Source organism: Ranitomeya imitator, chromosome 4 (genome assembly GCF_032444005.1).
Source record: "Ranitomeya imitator isolate aRanImi1 chromosome 4, aRanImi1.pri, whole genome shotgun sequence".
NCBI classification, from domain to species: domain Eukaryota; kingdom Metazoa; phylum Chordata; class Amphibia; order Anura; family Dendrobatidae; genus Ranitomeya; species Ranitomeya imitator.
The window spans coordinates 641097932-641114396 of record NC_091285.1 but is presented as its reverse complement, the minus strand read 5'-3'; the positions used below and the strand labels follow the sequence as shown (position 1 = coordinate 641114396).

General features: G+C 42.5%; 1 protein-coding gene across 5 annotated transcripts in view; it reads left to right on the top strand.

The window, feature by feature from the left end:
* DDHD2 (DDHD domain containing 2) overlaps nt 1–16265 on the top strand; it is a 100815-nt gene extending 84550 nt beyond the window's left edge. For all 5 annotated transcript variants that reach the window (XM_069766876.1, XM_069766878.1, XM_069766874.1 and 2 more), the window contains 6 exons: nt 656–811; nt 929–1031; nt 1482–1646; nt 3512–3668; nt 6657–6752; nt 13404–16265. In XM_069766876.1, coding sequence (XP_069622977.1) covers nt 656–811; nt 929–1031; nt 1482–1646; nt 3512–3668; nt 6657–6738 — 663 coding nt within the window. In that variant the 3' untranslated portion in view covers nt 6739–6752; nt 13404–16265. The remainder of the gene's footprint in view (nt 1–655; nt 812–928; nt 1032–1481; nt 1647–3511; nt 3669–6656; nt 6753–13403) is intronic.
* The last annotated feature ends 200 nt before the right edge of the window (nt 16266–16465 follow it).

Genomic DNA, 16465 nt, shown 5'->3' with positions numbered 1-16465 from the left:
AGCCGTAGGGCGCCTGTCTTTTAAATAAAGCTTCTATGCCTATCTTTAAATTAACAAATTCCCGTTTTAATTGTGTCCTGTTGTTGCATGGGCTGCGCTTTCCTATGTTGCCCCCTCTGCCATGAAGAGGGTCTGAGGAAGGGAAAGGATTAGTGCTTTTAGACGTGACCCTGACGCCTTCTTCACAGTCCCGAAGATGGCACTGGAGCACCTGGGTGAGGGGGTGTCGCTGGAATGGTTACGTCTTCCTTCCTGCACCGTTATTGTCTCGGACTGTGCAGATGACTGTGTCGACCATGGATGAGGGAGGGATACTGAGGAATGACAACAGTCTTCCCCCTGGCACTGCTCACAGAGAAGTGGGCTGGGGGTGGGGATGGCAGGACTGTCCGCCACGAGTTGCCCTGAGACACGCTTGAAGTGTTGAGGGGTGAAGGATCCTGGCTTGCGATTTCTGTGGTTTTGAAGCAAATACAGGTGGCTCTTCTAGAAGCTATGTACTTCACATGAACTTTCCACGATATTGAGGCAATTTATTATGTGGTGATTGACTTTCTCCTCTGCCAGAGTGAGTCCTCCAGGTATGAAATAGTCTACCCTCTATCCCTGACAGTCGTTCAAAGCTCACGTGAAACTATTCTGCTCTATTTTTCAGGCCCGAATCGATTACCCACATCTCAATTTCAACCCGGAAATATTCTTTGCGTGGGGTTCTCCAATCGGGATGTTTCTGACTGTACGAGGATTGAAGAGGCTTGACCCCAATTACCAGTTCCCCACCTGTAAACGTTTCTTCAATATCTATCATCCAGTAAGTAGCTTCATATATCGCAATTTAGGTTTTTTTGTTTTTTTTTTCCACTATGTAACAGTAAAAAATAAAAACAATCTGAAATATTCCATTTCTATTTTTCTTTAATGTTTGCAGTTTGATCCAGTCGCATACAGGATTGAACCCATGGTTCTGAAGGAAGAGGAGTTTGAGCCAATGCTGATCCCTCACCATAAAGGCAGGAAGAGGATGCATCTAGGTAATGGAGGTCCTATCTGTACAGTTATCTATGGGACTGGTCGCCTGAACACAGCAATAATTAGTAATAGAATGGAGGAGAACAGAGTAGGTAAAGAGAAGTTTTGATTTTGGAGGACTCTCCAGTACCAGAAGCGGGAGGGTACATGTTATTTGCATAGATGTGGACACATGCCTACTAGACATACGCAGGGTCGCTCAATACAAATGAGCTGAGTGAGACCAGACACGACTAGTCAGAATGTGGCCTGAAGTATACAAATTGCATACTTGCGGTCACATGGCCGCCGGTACCAGATAATACAGGCAGCGCAATTTGTGCTATGTGAGGATTCAGAAGTCTGCGGTCACATAAAGAGACTGCAGACTTTTACTCCAAGACTGGACAACCCTTTTAAGGAATCCATGTTTTTAATGCATCTATGAGTAATGTTCTTTTTCTTCCTCACAGAACTGAAAGAAGGACTAACGCGAATGGGTACAGACATTTTGGGGTCTCTTCGGGTAGCCTGGCAGACATTTACCCGGCCCCCTGTGCCTACGTTACCACCTCCAACTGTAGAAGCTGCCGAGTTGCCTGTTTCTGAACTTGCACCTGTCCCAGAAGCTATGCCTGGTAAGTGACGCTCTACACATGCCTTGTAGGGGCTTCTGACCGTAGGATTGGTGGGTAACTTGCTGATCACTGCTGGTCCAACCACAGTGATCTCGAGAACTCGGCTTTGGAGCTGGAGATGTGCATGCTCCGTTACACTTTATTCATTTTCTATAGGATTTGCGAGCAATGTGCTATTTTCTGCCAGTCTCGTAGTCAATGAATGGAATGTAGGATGGGCATGTGTACCTCTGGAATTCCAAGGTTGGCATTTGGAAGCCCCTTCCTGAAAGGAGCAGAGCCCCAAATCTTGTGATCCCTGGGGGTCCCAGAGGGCATTGACCTTAGCCATCAACAAGTTGTTCCCCATCTTGTAGCTAAGGGATAACTTGATTTTTTGGGGAATAACGCTTTAAGGGTGGACAATCCCATTAATGACTTACAGGTGTCTTCCAGATAAAAGAATGCTGCATATACAGGACTAGATGGTGGCCTGATTCTAACGCATCGGGTATTCTAGAATATGTATAGTAGTATATAGCACAGCCACGTAGTATATAACACAGCCACGTAGTATATTGCATAGCCATGTTGTATATTGCATAGCCACGTAGTATATAGCACAGCCACGTAGTATATAGCACAGCCACGTAGTATATAGCACAGCCACGTAGTATATAGCACAGCCACGTAGTATATAGCACAGCCCACGTAGTATATAGCACAGAGACTTAGTATATAACAAAGCCCATGCAGTATATAACACGGCTCACGTAGTATATAGCACAGCCCGCGTAGCAATGTGGGCACCATATCCCTGTTAAAAAAAAGAATTAAAATAAAAAATTGTTATATACTCACCTTCCGGCGGCAATAACACATGATGATGTAGTGGTCTCGCAAGACCGCTACGTCATCATCTTGCGAGACCGCTACGTCATCTCCGGTCATTGCCGCAATGCATTCTTGGGACCGGAGCATCGCGAGGAGCGGGAAAGGCGCCGGAATGTGAGAATATAATGATTTTTTTTATTTTTAACAATAGATCTTTTTACTATTGATGCTGCATAGGCAGCATCAATAGTAAAAAGTTGGTCACACAGGGTTAATAGCAGCGTTGACAGACTGCGTTACACCGTGTTATAGCGCAGTTCGTTTAACAGACTGCTAAACCGCTATGGGGGCACTGACTGGGGAGTAGGGATGGGGCACTGACTGGAGGGGAGTAGGGAAGGGTGAATTTGCGGCCGGACTGTGCCCGTCGCTGATTGGTCGCGGCTGCCCGTGACCAATCAGCGAAGCGGGATTTCCGTTACAGACAGACAAACAGATGGAAGTACCCCTTAGACAAATATATATATATATATATATATATATATATATATATATATATATATATATATATATATATATATATATATATATATATATATATATATATATATATATATATATATATAGATTGAAAAGTTAAAAATATATATAGAATCCTGTTTCTGTGAATTAACATGGACTTCAATGATAACTTTCTCTCTACCTGCAGCCACCACTAGAGGGAGCACGGGAGCTTTCTGCATACTCTGCTGAATAACTCCCTCTGGTGGTGACTGCAGGCAGTCAGCAAAACTTACATCTGTCAATGTTGAGGAAGAACTCTGATTAAGAAGTTTCTGAACGGGAAGTCTACCCAAAATCTATTTCTTGCCCCCTAGTTATTGAGATATTGTAATTTTCACAAATAACAGACCCCTATTGCTCACACCCACTCAGATACTGTGTTTGCCATAGATTGTCCCTTTAATGCGCCATTTGAAATTGACAAGAAATATCTTGGCGTTAGGACGCAATATTCAGTGTGTGATGCTAATGACATTTTATTTTTGTAGTTGTAGCGTCAGATGATGTTACTGTGAAGGAGGAGCCGGTACAGCTCGATGTGGGGATGTTAAATGGCGGTCAGCGATACGACTACGTTCTCCAGGAGAAGCCGATCGAGAGCTTCAACGAATATCTGTTTGCACTACAGAGTCACCTATGTTACTGGTAACGACCACAGTCACCTACATATTACATGGACTATAGTAGGGTGGAAAGGGAGATGGGCTACACTAAAAGGTGCCAGGGTTTGGGGCCATGGTTATGCTGCAGCTGATCAGACGTGCTGGAATGGAGCCCCTACAATCCGCTAATCACAAGAATAAAATACACCCTAAGGAGCCGGATGGGGAGAGGAAGTGACGGGGCTGTAAGTAGGTAATGTGGGTGCCTGACACTTGTCCTGTGGCGCTCTTATATCACTGAAGCTGCCACGCGTGGGAAGAACAGCGGCAGCCAACTTGGTGTGTGGGCGCCGTACTGTGCCCGGAGCAGACACCGCTGCAGAATTCTTGCCGGTCTCCAATCTGGGGTTTGCCACCCGACAACGGCAGTAAATCTGTGCACCTCTCGGCTGAAGGATCGTGCGACCTCCCTGAGTCCTAGTGCCTGTTCCAACAGTCAGTTCCTGAGGATCTGTGTGAAGGTAACAGAGGTAAAGGTGGATATCTAAAGCCCCTGGTACTGGGAACTTGAGACTTGGGGCTGTGACGGGACCATGACGCGCAGCAAGAAGCTGGGGAAATATGAGGGAGAACAGCAAACCTACTCTCAAGAAGGCGCCTGCCCAGCACAGGAACATGATGGTTCCCATGAAATGGCCACTCATTCACAGGAATCCCCTGTAGTCTCCAACTCTCCTATGGAAATAATAGTGCCCCTGATGATGTACTCACGGGCGAAACGCCTTCATTGATGGATGTCCTCACCACAGTCAATAAATGTAATGCTACTCTACAGAGGCTGGCCAGGTGGGATATAGCCAAGAAAACCATCTCCATAATCCGTCATGATGTACAAAAGGGAGTGGTTGAGAGGCAGAGTAAGTGAGATGGAGGATGCTCTTCCCCCCTGTCTGCGGAGATGTTGAGAACCACACACAGGCCATGACGGCCCTGTTTGTTAAAGGAGACGACTTGGAAAATCACCTGAGACATAATAACATAAGGCTAGTTGTGTGCCGGAAAAGGTGGAAGAGGGGGGATGGGACCCGGACAAAAGAAAGTCTCCTAGATAAATTTAGGAAAGAGGTCCTTACTCCTAACTCCCTTGGTCACGGTGGAGAGGGCGCATACAGTTCCTACCTGGGCCTGTGGGTAGGCCTCCCAGACCCATCCTAATTAAAATTCTTCATTATGCTAACGAAGGAGAAGCCAGATATCCAGCTTGGTGGGCAAACGATTCCAATATTTCCAGACTTTTCCAAGGATGTACCTATAATATTTTCCCTGTCCGTAATGGAAGGAGCTCTGCTCGTGAGACGCTGGCACCCGAGTGTGTAACGAATCATTAGGTGTTTATTTGTGCTCATACCTTATGTCTAAGGATAGGATTACATCACTTTGGGAGGGCGGAGTATTTTTGGGTGGGAGGTAAGGGAGGGACTGTTATGGTGCACAATAGCAATAGTTTTTGGTTATACTTAAGGGGGGAAAATTGAAATGGTCCTGACTTCCCAGGTCAGTATGAATACGTTGGTACCAAACACGTAGAGTTTATTTTTTAGTTTTTTTTTTTTTTTTTTTAAGTGGTAAAAAAGATGCCAGGAATGTGTCACTTTTTTTTTTCTTGCTTTTCTCGCCATGTTCGGAGACCCGTAATGTTTTCATTTTTCATAAGGGCTTATATTTTGCGCCTTGAGATGACATTTTTGTTGATGGAACGTTTTGAACTCCCATTACTGCATTTTATTGCAATATTGCAGCAACCAATAAACTGTCATTCTGACGTTTTGATTTTTATCTCGTTACACCATTTATCGATCAGATTAATTTATAGTTTGATAGATCAGGCATTTCTGAACGCAGTGATACCAAATATGTGTATTTTTTATTTTTTTTAATTTTTTTTTAATGGGACCTTTGCAAATACGACTGATATCGAGGCGGCAGAAATTAAACGGAAACAAAAGGAGTTGCTTATCTGCATTTCAGGATTTTATTGTCTTTTTTTGAGACCAGAAAGAACGACCGAAATTCATTTTTTAACTGGTTTTTCCCCTTTCATAGCTATCATTTTTATAGATCAGTCACATATTTTGTGTGTTTTTTATTTTTCTATTTCACACATTCTGCTTTCCCCCTTTATGGTGATAACAGACCTTTTTGAGGGCATATCATGGTTTTAAATACATTTTTATTATTGCTGATTCTCCATGTTACTGGGGCTGGGTTATTAGCCCCAGTTACAGGGCAAAATTAGTCTCCATTCTCTTCTATGGAGCGGATCTGAGTCTGTTAGGACCCAGCAGCTCCTTCTCTCTCTCTCTTGGCATCTAATGATCACATGATCTGTGGGAACGGAGGGGGATTCTGTACATACAGTTGTGCTCAAAAGTTTACATACATTGGCAGAATTTTTGCTTTCTTGGCCTTTTTTCAGAGACTATTGATAACACCAAAGGATCTGGAACTTTTGATCAGGGTCATTTGGATGTTTTGGGTTGTCATTATGATTTAAAAAGAGAAAACATGGTAGTTTGACAAAAAATGGCTTCACCCAACCACTAACCATGAGTGGGGGAAAAAGTTTTGGTGTGATCATTCATATTCTCTGAAAAAAGGCCAAGAAAGCAAAAATTCTGCCGGGGTATGTAAACTTTTGAGCACAGCTGTACGGTATGGTTTATACAGTGATTGTGAAGGCAGACATGGCTATAAACCATCTCTGCCTCCTGCACAGGTTGTCTGGCTGTCTTTGGCAACTATCTCCGTCTGTGCAATGATGTTCTAACTCGTCATCGCAGAGTTTTATGTGGATCGGCCTGATGTTTTAGGATGTTTGGTGGTCCACAAATAGTTTCCAGCTACTGAACGTTTGTGAGGGGTGAGAACTTGTGTAGCACCTAACATCATATCCGGATGGACATCCTCTGTCTGGAGAGTCGGGAGGCCTTGTGACATTGCCCTTGTGACATATATATATTTTTCCTTGTAGGACCTCAGAAGACACTGCTCTGCTGTTTCTTAAAGAGATATATCAAACTATGGAAACCAACATGGATCAACCACTACAGTAATGGCACCACACCCAGTAGGTTTTACTAAATCTCTCATGTGAGCGAAACTTGTCTGCTGGATCTATTAGAATCCGAGATCCACACGTTGGCAGAATGGATCGTAACTTGGGCTCCACATAAGGCCGGTTTCACACGTCAGTGGCTCCGGAACGTGAGGTGACAGTTTCCTCACATACCGGAGACACTGACTCACGTAGACACATTAAAATCAATGTGTCTCTGTCAGCGTGTTTTCACAGACCGTGTGTCCGTGTGCAAAACACGGAGACATGTCAGTGTTCGTGGGAGCGCACGGATTACACGGACCCATTAAAGTCAATGGGTCCGTGTAAAACACGTACCGCACATGGACGCTGTCCATGTGCAGTCCGTGTGCCGTGCAGGAGACAGCGCTACAGTAAGCACTGTCCCCCCAGCGTGGTGCTGAAGCCGCCATTCATATCTTCTCTCCAGCAGCGTTCGCTGTAGAGAAGATATGAAAAATCCCTGTCCCCACCCCCCTCCCACCCCCTGTGCGCCCGCCCGTTGTTAATAAAATACTCACCCGGCTCCCTCGCAGCGTCCTCTCAGCGCCAGCTTCTCCTGTATAAGCGGTCACGTGGTGCCGCCGATTACAGTCATGAATATGCGGCTCCACCTCCCATAGGGGTGGAGCCACATATTCATAACTATAATGGGCGGCACCACGTGACCGCTCATAGAGGAGAAGGTGCGGCGCGGAGAGGACGCTTCGAGGGAGCCGGGTGAGTATTTTAGTAACAGCGGGCGGGCGCACAGGGGTTGGGAGGGGGTTGGGGACAGGGATCTTTATTTTAAACACGAAAAAAAAAAAAAAAAAAAGTATTTTTCATATCTTCTCTCTAGCGAACGCTGCTGGAGAGAAGATATGAATGGCGGCTTCAGCACCAGATGCAGGGGACAGCGCCTACTTGTAGCGCTGTCTCCTGCACAGTCCATGTGGTACCCAGTTGGCACACGGCTGCCGCACATGTGCCACACTGATGTTCACGGTAAGGACACGGATAATTCCGGTACCGGAAAAAATCTGGACGTGTGAGACTGTCCTCAACCTCAGGGTTTTTTTTTGGGTGCCCAATTTCATGGACAAATTGTCATTTTTGATTGATATCCGTTGGCACAAATTACATTACATGTTTAGAGAGAAAATGGGGAATGTAGATTGATGTTCTGTTTCTGATTTGCTGGTAAGAGGTAAAACATTTCCGCCATTGAAACCTAAGCAATAAGGTAAGGAAGGTGTGTCCAAACTTTTGGTCTGTTCTGTAGATTTACAAAGTTAATTACAATGCAACATTGAAAGTTAGATCTATAGACATTTGGTGCAGTGTAATGCAGAAAATGAAATCCGTAATACAGATAAGAGATGCATTATGTAGTCAGATATACCCCAAAATAGTGTGTGTCATAGTTGTGTACCTGAACGTTTATTGTTTATATACATTTGTCTGATTTCTGACTGTTATGGAGTGACAGTTGTATGAACTTTTTTATATTTTTTTTTTTATCTAGGGTGCAGACTTAGTAAATTTGTGTTCTCTTTGGCTTCATAAAACTATTATTTTGTTTTCTTCTTTTTGCCTTCTATGGGGGCTGTACAACCCCAGGAATATTCACTGCCATTAAAGATGTAGCAGAACTGAAATTGCTACTTGGTTTTTAAAAAGTCGCTTGTCCAGTAAAACTCAAGGGAGACGCAAAATTCCCATTCCCTGTGTTTCCTTCTCCTGGACACCATCTTTGTCTCCTGGTGGTGGATATGAATACACAGCCCCGCACATAGCCTGTCCATACACCTTATACACCTGCCGAATGTGCATTTGTTCTGAATGGAGACCATGGAGTAAACTGCTCACACTTCAGATAGATTTGTAAAATGAAAAGTCAGCTCACCTGTTTCTAGGCTTCTCCACATCTATCCCCGCATGGAACGGGTAGAGCAGCCAGTCCAAAAGGGAAGAATACTCCAGCGGGAAAGAAAATTTCATTCATTAAAATTCCATATATTTATTAATCCAAAGGTGAAACAGAAGGGTAATCTGGTAAACCACTACAGCGCATAGAGCAGCATTCAGCCAACGCGTTTCCACATCCGCCTTAGTCACGGCATGCCTGAATAGAGACTGAATATGTTCTTATACAGTGTTTCTCAACAGGTCAAGTTTTCAGGATTTCCTTAGTATTGCACAGGTGATAATTTCATCACTTGCACAGGCAATAGTTCCATCATCTGTGTAAGGGCTCATCTCCACTTGTGAGGAAAACGGACGAGTGCAATCCGATAAAAAATCGGATTGCACTCGGACCAATGTTTTTCAATAGGTGACATTCCATTTGCGATTTTTTTTTTTCCCAGCCGAAATCGGACTGAGAAAAATCTGTGTCGGCTGAGAAAAAAATCGCAGCGTGCTGCGTATTGCTGAGATTCTCGGACGAGACTCGCCAATGCAAGTCAATGGGTGCGAGAAAAAAAACGCACAGCACTCGCACCATGCGAGTGCTGTCCGATTTTTACGCACCCGTGTCCTTAGAAAAGCCGGCAATTCAGCGCAGAGTACAGTAAAATCACACTGACAGGTTAGATGAGAGTAGATATATACACATAGAATAGGTATATATACATATATATATGTCAGGGAGACACCTATATATATATATATATATTTATATTTAATGCAGCGCGAGATAGCTTTAAAGCTGGTAATTCAATTACCGGCTTTTGCTTTCTCATTCACAAACCCGACATGATATGAGACCTGGTTTACATACAGTAAACCATCTCATATCCCCATTTTTTTTGCATATTCCACACTACTAATGTCAGTAGTGTGTATATGCAAAATTTGGGCGTTCTAGCTATTATATTTAAGGGTTAAATGGCGGAAAAAATTGGCGTGGGCTCCCGCACAATTTTCTCCGCCAGAGTAGTAAAGCCAGTGACTGAGGGCAGATATTAATAGCCTGGAGAGGGTCCATGGTTATTGGCCCCCCCCCCCCCCTGGCTAAAAACATCTGCCCCCAGCCACCCCAGAAAAGGCACATCTGGAAGATGCGCCTATTCTGGCACTTGGCCACTCTCTTCCCATTCCCGTGTAGCGGTGGGATATGGGGTAATGAAGGGTTAATGCCACCTTGCAATTGTAAGGTGACATTAAGCCTAATTAATAATGGAGAGGCGTCAATTATGACACCTATCCATTATTAATCCAATTGAAAGAAAGGGTTAAAAAAATACACACACATTATTAAAAATTATTTTAATGAAATAAAAACAAAGGTTGTTGTAATATTTTATTTAACGCCCAATCCAATCACTGAAGACCCTCGTTCAAGGAAAGCTCTCACGATCTATGAACATCCAGCAGAGGGCGCCTCACCGCAAATGAAGCTAAATATAGCTCATTGATCTATATTTAGACTCATTCCCCGGGGTTTTGCAGCAAGGAGCAGCATTGCATTAGCAAAGCTCCTGGCTGCAAAATGTTTTAACCCCTTCAGAAGGATTTACATCGTTGGACTTTACAGATCTGTGGAAGGTAAGTATATTGTTGGTTTATTATTTTTTTTTGTCACAGAACGAGGGTCTTCACTGAGTGGATTGGGCGTTAAATAAAAAATTACAACAACCTTTGTTTTTATTTCATTAAAATAATTTTTAATAATGTGTGTGTATTTTTTTAACCCTTTCTTTCAATTGGATTAATAATGGATAGGTGTCATAATTGACGCCTCTCCATTATTAATTAGGCTTAATGTCACCTTACAATAGCAAGGTGGCATTAACCCTTCATTACCCCATATCCCACCGCTACACGGGAATGGGAAGAGAGTGGCCAAGTGCCAGAATAGGCGCATCTTCCAGATGTGCCTTTTCTGGGGTGGCTGGGGGCAGGTGTTTTTAGCCGGGGGGGGGGGGGGGGGGGGGCAATAACCGTGGACCCTCTCCAGGCTATTAATATCTGCCCTCAGTCACTGGCTTTACTACTCTGGCGGAGAAAATTGTGCGGGAGCCCACGCCAATTTTTTCCGCCATTTAACCCTTAAATATAATAGCTAGAACGCCCAAATTTTGCATATACACACTACTAACAGTAGTGTGGAATATGCAAAAAAAAGGTGATATGAGATGGTTTACTGTATGTAAACCAGGTCTCATATCATGTCGGGTTTGTGAAGGAGAAAGCAAAAGCCGGCAATTGAATTACCAGCTTTAAAGCTATCTCGCGCTGCATTAAATATAAATATATATATATATATAGGTGTCTCCCTGACATATATATATATGTATATATACCTATTCTATGTGTATATATCTACTCTAATCTAACTTGTCACTGTGATTTTACTGTACTCTGCGCTGAATTACCGGCTTTTCAAAGGAGACCCGTGCGTAAAAATCGGACAGCAATACGGATGTCATACGGATGTTGCGATAAAAAAATTGCATGACACTCGCATGACACTCGCATGGCACTCGCAGACGTTACATCAGTTTTTTCGGTCCGTAAATCGGACCGTTTTTTTTCTCACACAAGTGGAAAGGGGCCCTAATAGTAAGGAAATCCTGAAAACATGACCTGTTGGTGGCTCTCGAGGACCGGAGTTGAGAAACACTGTTCTTATAGTTTCTGCACATCCGATTTGAAGAGTATCAATGATTTTTAAAGACCATTCAGCTGGCTATAGGGATATACAAAGAAATAATCGTGAAAAAAATAATTAAATATCATTATTCAAACACCACACAAAAGTTAAAAAAACTGAGGAAGACCAAACCCACAATAACAGAGGAATGTCCAACAAGGATCTATCGTCCTAATAGTGTAGAATAAGATCCCATACCCATATGGTACTCTCGTTTCGAGTGTGAAGATCCAAAAGGACTCTCTATTCTAGAGCAAGAGTTTTTTTCTGTGATCTCCACCTCTGTAGGGTCTGTAGACCTTTTCTATACCACGGAAAGTAAAGCCAGAAGTGTCACCTTTTATGTTTCTTGAAAAAGTGTCTGGATCCTGCAGAGGAGGAAAAATATGCAGGGTTAGGCTACTTTCACACATCAGGTTTTCAGCGCCAGGCACAATCCGGCGAATGCTGGAAAAACTGGATCCGGCGCAGATTGGGCAAAACTGATGCGACGGATCCGTTTTTTTGACGGATCCGACTAGCATATCTAGATTATTGGATACAAAAAATTGGAGCATGTTCAGTTTAAAAAAAACAAAACGGAATCCGGTGCCAGAATCCATCATTTTCTGGATCCGGCATCTTCCGGCTCCCATAGACTTCTACTCTAGCAAACAGCCGGAAGCGCCTGATCTGTCACTTCCGGCTTTTTCGCCAGAAACAAAAAAACGCTGCTATGGATGTTTTTTCAAGAAACCGGAAATGGTAGAATTGCCGGGCAAAAACCGGAGGAAACGCAAGGTCATCCGGCGCAATCCGGCGCTAATACAAGTCTATGGGGAAAAAAAAAAAAAACGATCTGGCGGCAACATTCTGCGGTTCTGTTTTTTTTAAATTTAGCCTGACAGTGAAAACCTGATGTGTGAAAGTAGCCTTAGCCGCATCAGATAAATGGCGTCTGATTCTTGTTTTGAAGGGGCATGTTGTACAAGCCACATATTGTAATCTGCAAAGAGCAACTTCAATAAGATAAACTACACAAGTATCATTGCCGTTAATAAAATCATTGATCTGAAATTCCTTAAAGATTACATCGCGATTGATATTTATTTGTTTCGGACGCAAACTGACACACTGAACAGCGTTGGGCAGCGCATTGGAAAAAACCTTTGACCTCCAACCATGTTTTTTTACCTCCCGTCTTTATTAAACATTGATTACTATCAAATAAACTTGGTGATAATATGGATCCCAATGTAGGCGCTTTTTTTTTTTTTTGCTGTATAGCATATTTTGTTATTTAATTATCCGTGTGAGTTTTGTATCCTGATTAAGTATGGGAATGTATTTTTTAATGACATTTACAATATCTCCAAATTGTGGGCTGTAATCCGTTGTACATGTAATGCATCCTGAGGTTTCGTTTGCATTTCTTCTATTTTTTTTTTTTTTTTTTACTTTCATCCAGAAAAATATTCCGAGCCGAACAGTTGCGTTTAATCTGGATTAATTCCCTATATGATATGTTGTATTTGATATGTGGAGAGTGGCAAGGATTTGCCGCTAATGTTATTGCTAGCCGTAGATTTTCTATAGGGGGCAATTTGTATCCGTGATTGTTCTGTTTGCTGTCAATTTCAAGTCTAAAAAAATGAATGCTTTCTCTCTAAAAAAAAATGTGTAAATTTCATATATATGGAATTTTAATGAATTAATTTTTTGTTTCCTTCTGGAGTATTTTTCCCATTTCAGATAGATGGTTCGTTATCGCTTCTGAAAACTGAGGGATGGGACATGTTGAAGTCCAACTGCCCTATCCCTCTTCGCCAGACACTTTCCTACAAATGAAATGTCAGCTGGTGAAATCGGCACACATTTTTCCGATAAGGAGACTTTATTTTCAGTGTTTTTCCATTAGAATAAAACATGATTGGAGCCAAGTGACAATCTCGGCTCTGCTGCACCTGTATTTCTCTTCTCATAGAAAACTCATGGACTCCTCATATCTTTGTTTGCCCTTGTAGGTGCACGGGGATAATCTCCATCTTCGATTTTTCGGGACTTCCTATACAGATGGGACATTTTGCTGACGATCTGGAGAACACGTTCTTGATGTCACCTGAAGTTTTGTCTTTCACAACCTTCTATTTGTGTGAAATATTATTCCTCACTGTGCTTCATGGGTGTTAGTAATGTTGGTTTACAGGGTAATGCATAACCCCAACCCCCACCTCCAAAATAATCCCATTGTATTCCAGCATTAAGAGGTTTTTCAGAATTAGAAAAAAGGGTCTACTGCTTTGTTTTGTTTTTTCTCCTCCAGAAACAGCGCCACTTCTGTCCGTAGGCAGTACGTGGCATTGCAGTAATGAAGGGAATGAGGCTCCGCTGTGATACCAGACCCAGCCTGTGGATAAGGGGGGCACAAGGACCATTTTTCTAATCATAGAAAACCACTTCAATTATATATTTTTTTTTTTATGTATTTGTTACAGTATTTGGAAGATTTTTATGCCGCTCTGCATATAATCCCAATAAAGTTTTTTTTTTTTTTAGTATTTTTTTTTTCCTTACTTTTTAAAAAAAGGCATTTAATATTTCAGCCTGAGATTGTGACACTGCTGCCAAGCTGTTTTTGCTCCTTTCTTTGCTTCAGCTTAAAAAAAAAAAAAACTGGCCTTGCTGTGTGATGGCGTTCCGAGAAACTGTACCGAATGTCACAATTCACACTGTAACCGTCACCCACACGTCACGGGTTGGGGTGACTTTAGGCCAACAGACGGCTATCACATGTGCAGGGGGCTTATCTTAGTTATCCCTCCACTGCTACAATGTGATGAAAAAACACACACAAGTCTATGGACCTCTTAATTTACAGCAGGGGCTTATTCTAGTTATCCCACTGCTCTTCAATATACCACGAACTGCAGGGATTTATATATATCCCGCTTTACAGTTCTGCTTGAACTTGCAGCTCTCTGGCGCCCCCCTTACCCTCAGGTCAGATTAGGTACTGCACCTAGGGTAATTAGTCGCCAGAAAGGCTGCCTGCTATGTACTGGCTATTGGGCACGCTGCAGCGAGGCGATATAACTACTCCCACTCAGGCAGGAACAATAATTATCAACGCCGCAGTCGCTACAACGACTCCCAAAAGCACAGCACACGGTATGCTGCCACCAGTTTCGTTTAAACGGGTCCGAAGCTAACCCAAAACAGTAGCGTAATTCCCTTCAAAAGACTTAGGGTACGTTTTAGAGCAGAAGAACGAATCTAGTATTTTAAATATTATACTCCATAAAAGATTTAAGGCAGTGTTTATAAAAAGTTATATAAAGATGTTACAATATGAGACCATTGAAAATATGTACAAAGTAAGTATAAAATAAAGGGATTAAATGAGAATAGGTAAAACTCACATATTCTCAGTTCATTTCAGGCAAAACCATGCTGATAGGTGGAACCCCAAATGTCCCAGTGCATCAGGAGGTCGGGATAGAAACAGCTCCTCAAATAAAAAACTCAGACTGAAGGCTGGGTTAAGGGTAGAGACTTTTAAACCCCAGCCTCGTGACATCACTAAAGGGGTTGGTTTACCCAGTCCGTCCTCTCTTTTCAGACTTGCCAAATTTAACTCTAATTCTTAGAAGTCTCGTATTTTCGTTCCCAAACATGTCAGAATCATAACACACCCAGCTTTCTTCTTATTTTACCATTGGCTTTCCAATGAAACCAAATTTGGGCTAATGGGGACATACAGCTCCGGAGAAATCCGTACTCTGTCCCTGCTGGAACTAGAGGCTCAGGCTTACAGTGGCGGATAGATCCGCCGATGGAGGTTAGCAAGATATACTTATTATTTTTCTAGCCCAAATCGGTGGCCCAGAATCTTACAAGATTAGGACAAAGAGCCTCATGTTTTAAAAGAAAGGTCAGACCAGTTTCAGCTGGTACAATTGTCTATTGCAACTACAGTGGTCGTATAAATTCCTTTGGTGGGAGCAGAGGAGTAAGTCGCTCCAAACCTGGAATTTGCAGCAAGAAGCAATAAAAACCTCTTCTACACACAGCAGAAACAGAGAAGGAAAAGGGGGAGGGTGGGGTTAGCCCGCAGCATGGGTCTTACAGGCAAGCTACAAAATCATGTTACATTTCATACAATATCGTGACACCGAGGAACCACGGCTTAAAAGGGTTGTCCAGCTTTGGGGGAATATTTTTTATTTATTCATTTTTCTAATAGTTTTATTAGAAGGTGTTTGCACCATTTGCCCTCTATCACCCCTGCATTGCACTAATAATGAGTGCAGAAAGCGTAAACTGAGAACCTTCGGAATACAAATCATAAACCTCAAAAATGTAAGGGGTTAAAATGTAAAAAAAATGTTGACAAAATAGTTATGTTTTTCTTACCCTAGACAACCCAGTGCAGTGAAAGTGATTGTACAAATCCTCTAAGGTTGTCTCATCCTGGATCTACTTCCACACGTGACTTTTAGTTGTGTCTTGGACATATAAGTATTGTCACCCGTGCTACAATATATGTAATACTTCAAGGAAAGTCAGTACGGTTGCTTCTCCTGTCTTGGGCAGCACAAGCATCAGTCGCCACATGGTGCCCTATTGTATACCGTTACTATACTTCATCTATATATCCCATACCAAGCACAACATACTGCATTAGCCTTTGTAACCGCTTCCTAAAGTCCAGTGTGTTGATCCATAGCAAAGTACTGTGTATGCCTTATTTGCCGTTCCTTGCACTTTTTTTTTTCCCTTTTATTTTCTATTGTATATATTATAAAATATATAACGAAGACAAGTCAGTACGGCATGTGATAACATGTAGAGGTAGTATTTTATAATTAAAGGAAATGTGTTCTTAATTAGTTGAGTCTTGTTTTATTACTCTTATGCACCAATATCTTAATCTGAATTTTCTAAACCGGGAAATTAGGAGTAGATCAAATTCTGTCAAGTCTTACTGATGAAGACTACGTCCATTCAATGATACGTTTCTTCCTGCAGTCGCTAGAGGGCGCTCACTACATATAGATCAGGGGTGGGCAATTCATTTTCCTCACAG